Genomic DNA, 12,864 nt, shown 5'->3' with positions numbered 1-12,864 from the left:
TCTCTTTCCTAAGTCATTCCTAATAAAACCTCAAGGAACAGACTTGGGGAAACACAGATGGGAATCGCAGTAGAAGCAGAAAATGTCTTTTCCACCCACGCAGACGTCGGCCCAGGCACTTAACGGCTGTGAGTGGCTCCCATCACCAAAGTTCCCTGCTCCCGTGCCCTGAAACCACCTCCCGCGCCCCACTGCTCCTGCTCGGGGTCCCGGTGCCCGGGTCGCAGTACCTGCAGCGTGGCAGTCTGCGTCTGCAGCGTGGTGGTGCGCTCCTGCAGGAAGGCGCTCTGCTTCTGCAGCGTCAGGATCTGGTTGCTGAAGGCCACGTTCTGCGTCTCCAAGTGCTGCAGCTGTTCCCTGAGCAACTGCTTCTCTGCCTGCAGAGCTGCGTTCTGGGGACAGGACACAGGACACCAATCAAACCCTGGTGGGGTGAACGCCAACCAGCTATGGGGGCCCAGGTTGCAAGGACCCCTCAAGAGTATGTTTCCTCTTTGAAAGGGACAAGCAACAGGATTTTTTAAAAACAGACCACACACCATGGGTCACTGTGTGGGGCCTAAGCTGAGCGGAGGCCAGGGCACCTGGGGTTAAAGCCACTGTGGCCTTTTGCTCTGTCATGCTTTCCCCTGTATTCCACGGAACACCCTGGAAGTGCTTTCCCGTGAGCTGCTCGCGTCCCATTACCCCCAGTCCCTCACAGGACGGGGAGTGGCAGCGCTCGGCTGCAGGGGCGCGATGGAGTCTAAGGCAGACCACACCAGCTGCCACGAGGGGGCTCAGGCCAGGCCATGGGGGCCGCAGGCTCCTGTTGCCCCTTGTTAGGGTGGGACTTGGGAAGAGTCTCTCATCTTCAGTCTTGGCTTTCACATCTGTCAAATAATGAAAATGTCCCTTCACAAGGTCACTGGTGGGAATCAAAAAAAAAAAAAAAAAACAGAGGGACAGACACGCACTGGCCAACCTGTTCTGCAGAGGGCCAGCGGCGAATGCCCAGAGCCTGTCGACCACACCATTGCCATCTCACCCCCTGAACGCTGCCATCGCAGTGGAGACAGCTCAGACACCCTGTGCCAAAGGTGTGGCTGTGTTCCAGTAAAACTTTATTGACAGACACAGTGGGGGTCTTGGCACGCAGTGCTGGGAACCGGCCCTGTAGGACACCACCACGCTGCTGGTGAGCAGGCTACAGGAGGTCCCGTGACAGGGGCAGGTGGCAATGAGAGACTGCGTGGGTCCTTACGGCTAGAAACCCACAATGAGTGGCTGCCCATCAGACCTGCAGACACCGTGAGAAACACCCCGCTGGACCCAGGGAACCTAACAGACTGACGTCATCAGCGTCACTGTTAAGAGGACATCCCTCTCTCTGTGTAGCTGTGGCCAGGGCAGCTCACTCACATTCCGCTCCAGCTCAATGGCTCGGTCCTTCACGCGGAGCAGCTCCATCGTGGCCTCCTGCTGGCTGGGTCCCCAGGCCTCCTCCTGGTGACCGGCAACGGCCTTGCCCACAGGGTGCCTGAGCGAGTTCTGTGCCTGCGGGCCGTGCTCCTGGGTCTGCCTGAGCTGCTCACACTCCTCCTTAACCTGTGGGAGTGGTGGCAGGAAAGCAGATCGAGGCAGGAAGCAGCCTCACCCCGAAGTCTCAGAGGCGCCCACTCACCCCCAGCACAGGACAGAACTGACTTGCCCTCCTTCTGCTTCTGTGGGTCCCACGTGTCTCCCCCTCCTGTCCAGACAGGACAGGATGGCAGGGGCCTGGAGCCCGTGCTGGCCTCAGTCCCCACCTCAGCCTGTGACCACCATTACCACAGGCTGCGGGTCGGGCACCAGGGGTCTCACATGGTGCAAACCCCCAGCCCAGCACTAGAACTGCTGTGCTCCAGGTTCAACCCCACGGCCAAGAAATGTGCCCTGTGTCACAACAGGGGGACGTGTGCACATGTGTGGAGCACGTGCGTATGCAGAGAGTTCCTCTGCCCACGCGTGTGGAAGGTGTGTGCAACGTGAGTGGAGAGCACACGTGTGTGCGCGCGCGTGCATGGAGCAGGCAAGTCATGCCCTCACAAGCCCATCCCACCTCAGGGTGCCTGGGAGACTCTACAGGCCTCTGCTCCATGCCCAGGGCTCAGTGTCACATGGGGTCTCATGGCACGGCCCATGTCCCAGACGAACAGGGGGCTGCTCACGCCTCTGGCTGACCCTCCCCCCCACCGTGTGAGTCTGACAGTTCACCCGCACCTGCCCCAGGACACGGGCATCCGGGAGGCCCTTGGCTATCCAAGCGAGGGGCCGGGGAGCCAAGGCAGAGCCCCCAGGCGGCGGCCCTCACCCTCTGCAGCTCGCTCTGCAGCTGGAGGTTCAGGCCCGCTCTCTCTTCCACTTGGGCTTCCAAGAACGCGATCTTCTCTTCCTTCACAGCCAGGGCTGTCTTCAGTGCCGATTCGCTTCTGCCCTCCAAAATCTTGTATTTTCTGAAAAATACAGACACAATACAATGACCTGCCTCTTCACCCCCCGCCATTCTCCTCACTCCCGTGCAAGCTGTTCCTGCTCAGCTGTCCTGCGCCACCAGACCAGGTGGCCCAGGAGCGCCTGGGAGCCAAACCCGCCATCCAGAGCCCTACGGACATCTACCCCAGGCAGACACCTGTGAGCCCTCACATGTGGCACCGCCACACTTCACGGACTGGTCACTGTCTTGGGGAGGCGTCAGCATGAATATTTTACAGAGAAACTGAGTCTCCAAAAGGCCAAGCCAGGGGCCGGGGCCGGGGCTCAGCTGCAGAGCGCTTGCCTCGCACACGTGAGGCACTGAGTTCTATCCTCAGCACCATGTTGAAAAACAAATAATAAAAATAAAGGTATTAAAAAATAGAAAGGTCAAGCAATTTGCCGAGGCTCCGTGGGGAGCGTGCAGCCCTCCCACCACACTGGCACCCACAGCAGCTCAGGGGTCTTGCAGGCTACAAGTCCAGGAAAAGCCCAAGGTGCTGGATTTCCTTGAGAACTGCCGTCACTTAAGAAAGCACGGCGGGAGAGCTGCGACCGTCAGGCTAGGAACAGGGCGCCTTGGGCTGGGGGTGGCGCGCTGGCAGGGCACTCGCCCAGCACGCAGCAGGCCTGGGTTTGACCCCCAAAACGGTAAGTGAGCACAGCAATCCCCTTCCCCCGAAAACCTCCAGAGACGAGAAAGACCTGGACGGTGAGGACATGGGCTCAGTCATGCGGTGACGATCATGAACAATAAACGAAGGCCTCGGGCCAGGGGCAGGGAGCCCGGGCCTCCACAGTGAAGGGAAGTGGACTGTGCGGGGACAGTGTCCTCACGTGTCACCGTGGCCGTCATCGTCCTGCAGCAGCAGCTCCTTGCTGAGGCCGACCTTCTCCAGCTCCTGGCTCAGTTTGTCCAGCTCACTGGTCAGCTGCTGGCTCTTCAGCTTCTCCAGCACCAGGTCCTGCGAAGGCAGGAGACACGAGGGTGGGACGTGGGCCCAGCAGGAACACAGCGGGGGTAGGGAGGCCAGGTCCTTCCTCCCAAGTCCCCGCGGCTCAGGTGCTAAGCCAGCTGGACGGGCAGGCTGGGGACAGACGGTCAACCCAGGGGAGCTCTCCCAGAGAGGGGACAAGCACACCTCTCCAGCTCTTGGGCACTGAAACAACCAGACCAGGTGGCCGCACCAAGGACGAGCCTAATGTTGTCCTCCTCAGAAGCATTGCAAACGCCACCCACGCTGGCCCTGGAGTAGCAGTTTCATTCTGATGATGGGACGGACGTCTTTACAAGAGTATCACATAATTAAAATGCAGGCATTTTGAAACAGGAAAAGGCATCAAGAAGGGCGGGTTTTACTGTAAGCCCCAGCTCTGGTCAACGTTCCAGGACGAGGGTGCTGCCCAGGTGGTTCCCACTGCCCGCTTCATCCCCTCTCTGCAGCTCCCTGGGGGCAGCTGCCATGTTCTGCCGAGTGCCACAGAGACCTGAATGCAATTTATCCCTCCCACCAAATCCCAAGCATCTGCTGCCCTGAACATCCCTGCCGCCCCGCCAGACTAGCTAAAGCCAGGTGACCGATTCTAGGCAGTGGCTGTGGGTGGGAGTGACAAGGGTCACTCCTCTGCTGTGATAAGCAGTGGGTACATGGTGGCTGGTGGCTGGGGCACGGCCTGCCCCGTGCTGTTGGAGATGGGGACCGTGGGTGGTGTGCACAGCCTACAGCTCTCCCGTGGCATTCTGACTAGCCTGACAGTCCTCCGTTTTGAATGTGGACACTGCTCTGTCCACTGAACCCCACGTCCTTCTCTTCCTGGGTAACCCAGCACCCTGCAGCTGCCCGTGGCTGTGTGGCCAAGCTGACAGAAGCCAGGTGCCTGAGCCATTGAGCTGAAGACACTTGGGAACATGCACACTGACCCCAAGGTGAGGGAGACAAAACCTGGGTGTTGGGTCCCTCAGAAGCTGAAGGTGTCACCAGAGCAGCCGTTCACCGTAATGAGCGGAACGATCAGACGCTCAGGTGGCCCAGCTGAACAACACCAGGGAGCTGCAGGACACGTATTTCTGAAGAATTTCACATACATCAAGACACACATATGCACCTCTAGGAACACAGCCCAGCACGCTCAGGAAGGCCGTGAGTCCCTCAGGGGTGGGGTCAGGGTGCCGTTCAGCAGGCACAAGGGGCTCAATCCCAGCACCAAGAAACCACAGCTGTGGGGATCACTGGGAATAACCTAAGTGCCCCCAAACGATCACAGTAAACCTACGGGACTAAATGGCTTCCCCTGTTGAGAAAGCATGCCTCTGAGGAGCATTTGAGAGGACAGACGTGGCGTAACTGATAACGATGGAAACGGAGCTCAACTATGTGCGCAGCCTGGAGAGTGAGCACAGAGGGTCCCCGACATGAGGACTCAAGACTTTGGCCTTCACAATCAAACTATGGATTGTGGTCTCTTCCCAGCTAGCACTGTGTGCTCGGGTCCTCTCTTGACAGGGGCTGGGGACAACCAGCTGCAGCTCCCCGTCATGCAGTCGGGAGGGGACACGAGAGACACTGCCGCGTGCTGTGCTGCGAGCCAGGTGTCTGGCGGTTGGGTCTGTGAAGTCATTTCCACTCAGGATGTCTGCCCCCTGTGAGCGGCTGTCGGGACGTGGCCCACGGTACGCCAGGAGCCTCGGCAGAACACAAGGGGAGCAGACGGGCCACACCCAGGGGGGTCGCCCCTGTGTAGTGAGATCATGGCACGTGATTTCCCTGGGCTCCTCAGACCCTTAGGTGTGATCTGTCTGGAATCAGAGAAAAGCCTCGAGGAGGACCCAGCTCCCCTCCCGCCTGGAGCCACACAGCCCACGACCCCTGGCGCCTGCTCACCTCTCTCAGGGTGGTCAGCGTCCTCGTGTGCATGGTGACCTGCTTGGTGAGGTCCCTGTTGTCCTTCTCCAGCTCCTTCAGCTTGCTGGCGGCGTCCCTGCAGCGGGCCAGCTCCCTGTCCAGCGCGCGGCTCTCCTTCTCAGCTGCCGACAGCTTGGCGGTGCTGTCGTCCAGGACGGCGTCCTTGAGCTCCACCTGCTGCCAGAGGCGCTTGGCCTCCTTCTCCAGCAGCTTCTTGTCCTTCTCCAGCTGGGCCACCTCCTGCTCCAGGGCCTTCCTGTCCCCCTCGGATCTCTCCAGCTGCCTGTTGGTGAGCCGCAGGGCTTCCAGGTCTCGCCGCAGGGCCTGGTGCTCGGCCTCCAGCTCGGCCAGCTCCCGCTCCAGGGCCTGCGCCTTGTGGCCGCTGCTCTCCAGGCTCTGCTGCAGCCGCAGGTTCTCGGCGCTCATGCCCTGGTAGCTAAGCTCCAGGCGCTCCGACTTCTTGCCCAAGGCCTTCAGCTGCTCCACGTTCCTGCGCAGCTCCTCCTTCTCCCGCTCCAACTGCTGGTTCTCCTCCTCCATCTGCGCCATCTTGGCGCTGGTGAAGCGCATGGTCTCCACCATCTTGCGCAGCTCCAGGTTCTCCTCGTCCAGCTGCTTATTGTCCCGCTCCAGGCCCTCGAGCCGCACGGACACATTCTGCAGGGTGTCCAGGGACTTCCTCAGCGTCTGGTTCTCCAGCTCCAGGCCCCGGCTCTGGTGCTCCAGGGCCTCCGCCTTCTCGGTGGCCATCTTCAGGGAGGCCGCCTTCCTGGCCAGCTGCTCGTTCTCCTCCTCCAGCCGGCGCAGCTCCTTCTCCAGGGCCTCTGCCCGCTGCCCTTTCTCCTTGGCCTGCTCCAGGTCCCTGTGCATCTGCTGCTTCTCCACCTCCAGCTGGCTGAGCTGGCTGTTGGCCTCCGCCACGGCCTGGTGCAGGGCTCTGTTCTCCTTCTCGACCTCCTTCCCACGGGCCTCGCTGCTGACCTGCGACCTCTCCCGCAGTGACCATACCGTTCGGTGGAGGTGGTCCTTCTCTTGCTCCAGATCCTTGATCTGCGGGAGAAACGACGGCATGAGCCAGGCTGCTGCGTGAACTACCCCAGGAAGTAGGCTCAACCAGGGGCCCGCGAAGCCAAAGCCTTGGGCCATCCCACTGGTGAAGGCCACCTTCCCTCCACTTCTGACCTCCATGAGATGCTGAAACTGAAACACCCGACAGCCCAGCCTCCCCTGTAGCCCAGGAGCCAAGTGGCCACTGCGCTGTCCACACAGGGCCCTGGGGAGGCTTCCTTTGCCTCTCTGCCCTCCCCCTTCCTACTGCAAGGACCCTGGGGACACTCTGCTGCCACAAAAAAGAGACTCAGTGCTGATGGCATCATGGAACCACTGCAGTCACCCTGGACGGCATATCCTGGACTTCCAGTGTATGCCAAGGTCTTCCGCCATGACACTGAAGCCGGGCCATCCTTTCTCCTGGGGAGCTGCCCAGCCTCCTCCCAGGACACGCTGGGAGCACCAGCCTCTCCTCCCCAGCTTCTCTGCAGACCCTCCCCTTGGAGGCCGAACCCACCCCACCCCCACTGCCCAGATAAGACTCCTGGTTCACGCTGCTGCTGAGCCGTGTTACTAACAGCTCTTGGATCTGGGAACACTGTACACGCCGCAGTCCTCGGTGCCCTCCTGCAGTCAGGACACCAGGAGAGAGGGACAGCGCAGTGCCTACCTGCCGGGCCTTGTCAGCCTTCAGGGCCTCCATGTCGCTCTGCAGCTGCTCCTTCTCTCGGATCAGCTCCTCGCTGAGGGTCTCCAAGTCTTGGTTGCTCTGCTTCTCTCTCTCCAGCTGGGTCTGTAACTTTTCAATCTGCAGGGCCAAAAGACCAGCTTTTACTCAGTTCTCCCCCCCACCCCCACGGGAAGTGAAGCCAGGGGTGCTCTATCCATGAGCCACATCCCCAGCCCTTTTTATTTTAGTGGATCTCACCAAGTTACTTAAGGCCTCACTAAGTTGCGACCCTCCTGCCTCAACCTCCTGAGTCACTGGGATTACAGGCGTGCACCACGACACCCTGCTAAGTTGTTTTAAAACACAACAAAAACCTCATGGCCCTGAGTGCTTAAACAAGCTTCTTTCTCAGGAGAAAAAAAAAAACCTATCTATCTATCTATCTATCTATCTATCTATCTATCTATCTATCTATGTTTTCACAGATATCATGCCCCAGGCCAGTCGGTAGTCCCCCCAGGGACTCTGCCAAGATGTAGCTGCCAGGAGCCAAGCAGACAGGGCTGCGTCAGGCCAGGGAACTGACCCAGGGCAGGAGGCCAGGAACCAAGAGGTGGGTGGAAGGGATCATGCTGGGTGAAGCACCCACCACTCCTTCCGGTTTGTACAAAGGAGGGGCCACAGCAGACAGGAGAGGTGAGTGCTACCTTGGGACCTGCAGGGTGGTGACCTTCACCGTCACAGGGCTAATAGGACCGCAGGGCAGGAGGCCACCTTCCTGTGCGTCAGTTCTTTTCCCCCTGGCCAACCTGCATGGCCACTCACAGACCTGTTTCCTGCGGCAGGCCCACCTGAATCTAAGAAGCCACACGTCTAGCCACCTTTCCCAGGCTACTCCGCACCAAGACTTGGCATGATATGGGGATGGCTTCTCTCTCCCACAAGGGCAGAGCGAGGCACTCGCAGCTAAAATGCTACGCAACGCAGGTGCCTTGAAGAACAGGAGGGAACCTGCAGCCAGGGGTCCCAGGAGGGTCCCTTTCATGGCAGGATGGGTGTGTGCCAAGTCCCGAGAGGTGAAGAACCAGCACGGGCAGGACTCCCGGACCTGGCTCACTGTCTGCAGCCCCTGTTCCTCCCAGTGCCCCTGCAACCTAGACAAATGACACTGCAGGACTTCGGCACAGGCCAGGACATGGCCAGACCTTAGAGATGCTGGCCCCGAGAGGGGACCACCAGCAAGAAGAGCACTCTTGGCTAAAACCTGGCTCTGGGCACCCATGGCTCATCTAGGCCTCCCACAGTGCAAGTTACATGTTCCCCGACGACAAGGCCAGTTTCCATCCGCTGCCCCAGCGAGCTCACCTTCTTGCTGAGTTGGTGGTTCTCCTTCTCCAGCTCCCCGCACTTGAGGCTGCTCTCCTCCAGCACCAGGGACGCGTCACGCAGCCCCTGGATGGTGCTCTGCAGGCTCTGGGTCTCCTTCTCCAGTTTCAGGATGCGGCTGGAGGCACACTCGTTCAGCTCGGACACCAATGACTTCCTGGAGGCTGAGGCACAAGGTTGGTCAGAGCCCTGCGCCAAGCACCCACCTCCTGCTCCTCCACCCCACCCACGAGGCACCTAGGTGTCCCTCTGCTGGCGCAGCTGAGTCTGCCTGGAGCTACCAGGGCCCTGGGAGAAAGCAGCTGGCAGCAGAGGGGCCAACGCACAAGCTCAAGGCTGTAAAACTTGGGCTCAGGGTGCAGCCGGGGGCAGAGCACCCGCCCAGGACACAAATGCCCTGGGTTGAACCCCCAGAACCACAGAAAACGGGACTCCAACTTACAGAAATCGCTTGTTTAACCAGCCTAAGGACAGGGTGTGCAGGTACCTCAGCAGGGAGGGCACCAGGTGAGCGGGTCGGTCTGTCCAGGATAGTGAAAAGCTGTGCCCTACAGCTTTTCACTATCCTGGACAGCACCAACCAGCCCAGTGAGAGCCTTATCTCAGAGATCTCTTTTTGTGATTTCATGCTCATCATATTGAAGAAAAGTGAAATGATTTATGCAAATTGCTTTAAAAATTCTGAGATTATCTGTTGACCCTTCCTCAGAGCATCTCAGATGCAAGCTGTAGGAGGGGGCCCAGTTCCAAGAGTCAGGAATGGGGGTCCTCAGCCCACTCCTGCTGTGAGCAGTGCAGGACTTCAGGTAAGTCAGAGGCTTTACGGGCATGAGGGCCCCAGAGGGAGGGGGTGAGGCTGCTCCACGCCTGTCTGCCCCCCATCGCCTAGAGCCCCAGCATGCTCTGGCTCACAAGGCCATCTCCACCCAAGCCCTTGCTCCCCACCCATCACCCCAGAGGATGTGGGCTGCAGAGGGGGGGCTTTCACAGCTGAACCCCAGTCTACAAAATGATGTGCGTGTTCAGGTCCTCTGGGCAACTGTAAGGACTGACAGGTGTCTGTTTCCCTCCGTGTACTTCCATCCTCTCCAAGGCTAAAGGACAGATCCTACAGGCCAGACCGTCCTTAAGACCTGAACCAGCAACAGGCTGCAGTGGAGGAGGTGGCAGAGGTGGGGGAGGTGGTGGGGCACATCCCACTCCTGGTGCCCCCCACAGGCACGGTGCCTGGAGGGCTACAAAAGAAACTAGCCTAATCTAAAATACCTAAGTTAAAACTCCACTAATTCCAAACTTATGATTCCAACGGTACCTCCGTAGCATTGTGGGGGGGAAAATGTGATGAAATACATCACTTTACCATTTTAGCCTTTTTATTTATTTAAAAAAAATTTTTTTTAATGTACCAGGGATTGAACTCAGGGGCACTAAACCACTGAGCCACATCCCCAGCCCTTTTTAATATTTTATTTAGAGACAGGGTCTCACCGAGTTGCTTGGGGCCTCGCTGAGTTTCTGAGACTGGCTTTGAACTCATGATCCTCCTGCCTCTGCCTCCCAAGCCACTGGAATCACAGGTATATTCCACAGCACCTGGCTCCGATTTAGGCCTCCTTAAGTGAACAGTGGCGTGGCACTGGGACAATTCACATGTTGCTGCCACTTGGTTCTCATCTTTCCAAACCAAAACTCAAAGCATAGAGGATAGTGTTTAGGGTTCTACAAACAACAAGCAGTGCATCACTAAGACAAGCAATGGCTCTCTACCAAGCCCCCGCTCTTCAGCACGCCTAGAAACCAGGGCAGTTGGGCACTAAGACAGCGGCCCCCTACTGAGTGCCCCGGCCAGACCAGGGATGGAGCCTCACCTTCTCATCTCATTTATAATTACAGGGCCCTGTGGGCAGGTTCATTGTCCCATGGCCCACAGAAGTCAGGTACTTGCCCCAGATCATCAGCTAACAAATGGAGGAGCCAGGACGTTAAGCCAGGTCCTTCTCACTCGGAAGCCACTATTCCATATACCCAAAAGTATGTTCAGAGGTGGTGCAGGCCTGTAATCCCAGCAGCATGGGAGGTTGAGGCGGGAGGATGGTGAGTTCAAAGCCAGCCTCAGCAAAAGTGAAGCACTAAGCAATTCAGTGACACCCTGTCTCTAAACAAAATACAAAATAGGGCTGGGAAAGTGGGTCACTGGCTGAGTGCCCCGAGTTCAATCCTGGGTAGCAGGAAAAGGAAGAAAAAAAAACAAAAAAGCTTAAATATTTGAAGCCAGGCACAGTGACACATGCCTACAGTCCCACTGGTGGGAGGATCACTTGAGCCCCAGGAGCTCAGGGCCACCTAGGCAACATAGCAAGATCTGGTCCCCTCATCCCTCTCTGTACTAGGGATTGAACCCAGGGGCACTTTACCACTGAGCTATATCCCAGCCCCTTTTTAATTTTTTGAGACAGGGTCTTGCTAAGTTCCTGAGATCTCAATAAGTTGCTAAGTCCGGCCTTGAACTTGTGATCCTCCTGTCTCAGCCTCTCAAGCTGCTGGGATTAGAGGAATCTACTAATGTACGTAACCAACAAGACCAACAAGTCTTTTAAAAAAAATAAATGTTTCAAAAATAACAATAAAAGGTATCTTCAGGTTTTGCTTACATTATGCAGTAATTCAGGCCAACATTGTCACTGAGAATAAATCATGGTCATTAATCTTAAAGGATTCACAAACTCCTGACTAATCTATTTATTGGTAAAGGCCCTCCACCCCACCAGCCACCCTAGTTTCAGAGTGTTAAGAGAAATGAATCAAATACCATGAATGTATGATTTTGTCAAAATGAACCCAAGGACTATATGGATAACTATAATACTCTAAAAAGAAGAAAGAGAAGAGGAGGGAGGAGGCGGGAGGGAAATAAACCCAGAGATCATCCTAGGCAGCTTGCACCACCTCTCGGCTCCATCAGGGGGCAGAAATTCCTCCAGGTGCATTTGGACTTCAGAGGCAGGGCATCTCCCAGAGCTCAATGCTCATGGCAACAGTTTAACCAGCTGATTTCAAGTTTGGAACTGACAGGGGCTCTCAAAGAAGCGAAGAAATATTCAGCTGCGTTCAATACCCTTGACAGTATTCTTAGGAATGTTTATCAGAATTTTTAAAAGCTACCACCCAAAGAAGCCAAAAGCCCTACCGTGAAGGGCTAAGTAAATATTAACTTATAATGTCAGGTGCACAGGAATGGTGAACGTGTGCTATTTTTGAACTCAGGAACTGACTTATTGTTTGCCGGGTGCTGAAGCTTCCTGCTCTAGTGCTGACTGAGGCCCCCACCCTTCCCACACCACCACGGCCATGGTCTCCAGGGGGCCAGCAGAGGGCAGCATTTCAAGCCAGGAGAGAGGAAGAGGCCAGGCAGACCAGCAGAGAACCCGGGGCTCAGGAGCAGCAGCCACTTAGCATCCCCACCCGGGAGACAGGGAACAGACTGCATCCATCTTGCCCAATTATGCAAATCAACAGAGGAAATAATGCCCAGGGTACATTTATAGTGGGGATTAGCAACCACCGGGACACTTCTGTCATCCAGGGCTTTCAGCCATCCGCAGACAGGCCTAAGATGTCCTCAGGGTATCAGCGTGCTGTAATCTGGAAGCTCCTGAGTGTCCATATGGGAAACCGAGAAACCTGGCAACACTTAATTTGTCTTTCACATCCTGACATCAAGACGGCCAGACCCCTCATGTTTTCCCCGGGGAGAACCGTAATGAAACAGTTCCAAATGGCACTTGAAGGAAATCATATTTACTTGGGGTGAATGGATGGGCTGCCTCAACTGACTGAGAGCCAAGGGCCGGCTCCCAGGCCACAGCGTTACCTACCATCCGACAGTTCTGCGTTCTTAGACAGCTGCTCCAGCTCCCAGCCCAAGTGGGCCGACTCATTCATGCTCTGCTTCTGCGCAATCTCAAGGACCATGTTCTCTTCTAGCAGCTCCTCAATCCGCTTCTTATCTGTGTCCCGGTCCTAGGGCAGGAAGAGGGAAGGAATGAGGACAGGCTTGCCGGAGCACGCTGTCTCTGGACATGAGGGGTGGGGGTTGGCATGCACCTGCTCTCCACAACAGACTGAGCTGCCTACAAATGCTCCACTGTACTGATGACAGCCACCAACCAGTATCTCGACCTGCTACCCAGGTTTTGAAGAGAGCCTGAAGGTTTCTAACTGAATGCTCTCTGAACAGAGGGAGTACTACACAGGGCTGTTAGGGACAGGTCGGTGGCTCTGGAGCAGGTCAGAGGCCTTGAGAGCTGTTAAGCGTGCACTCAAGCCCACTGAGCATAGCAAGCTATCTTCTATGGTCCTGAG

General features: G+C 57.0%; 1 protein-coding gene across 1 annotated transcript in view; it reads right to left on the bottom strand.

The window, feature by feature from the left end:
* Window positions 1-12,864, bottom strand: part of Ccdc88c (coiled-coil and HOOK domain protein 88C) — a 113,103-nt gene that overhangs the window by 28,464 nt on the left and 71,775 nt on the right. Inside the window, exons 12-19 of the mRNA XM_026394281.2 lie at window positions 12,378-12,522; window positions 8,482-8,666; window positions 7,117-7,254; window positions 5,376-6,446; window positions 3,331-3,458; window positions 2,333-2,474; window positions 1,402-1,587; window positions 231-392 (exon numbers count right to left, since the gene is read on the bottom strand). Of these exons, the coding sequence (XP_026250066.2) occupies window positions 231-392; window positions 1,402-1,587; window positions 2,333-2,474; window positions 3,331-3,458; window positions 5,376-6,446; window positions 7,117-7,254; window positions 8,482-8,666; window positions 12,378-12,522 (2,157 nt within the window). The remainder of the gene's footprint in view (window positions 1-230; window positions 393-1,401; window positions 1,588-2,332; window positions 2,475-3,330; window positions 3,459-5,375; window positions 6,447-7,116; window positions 7,255-8,481; window positions 8,667-12,377; window positions 12,523-12,864) is intronic.

Source organism: Urocitellus parryii, chromosome 6 (assembly GCF_045843805.1).
Source record: "Urocitellus parryii isolate mUroPar1 chromosome 6, mUroPar1.hap1, whole genome shotgun sequence".
Classification (NCBI taxonomy): domain Eukaryota; kingdom Metazoa; phylum Chordata; class Mammalia; order Rodentia; family Sciuridae; genus Urocitellus; species Urocitellus parryii.
The sequence above is the reverse complement of the archived record's forward strand: the minus strand, read 5'-3'. Positions and strand labels throughout refer to the sequence as shown.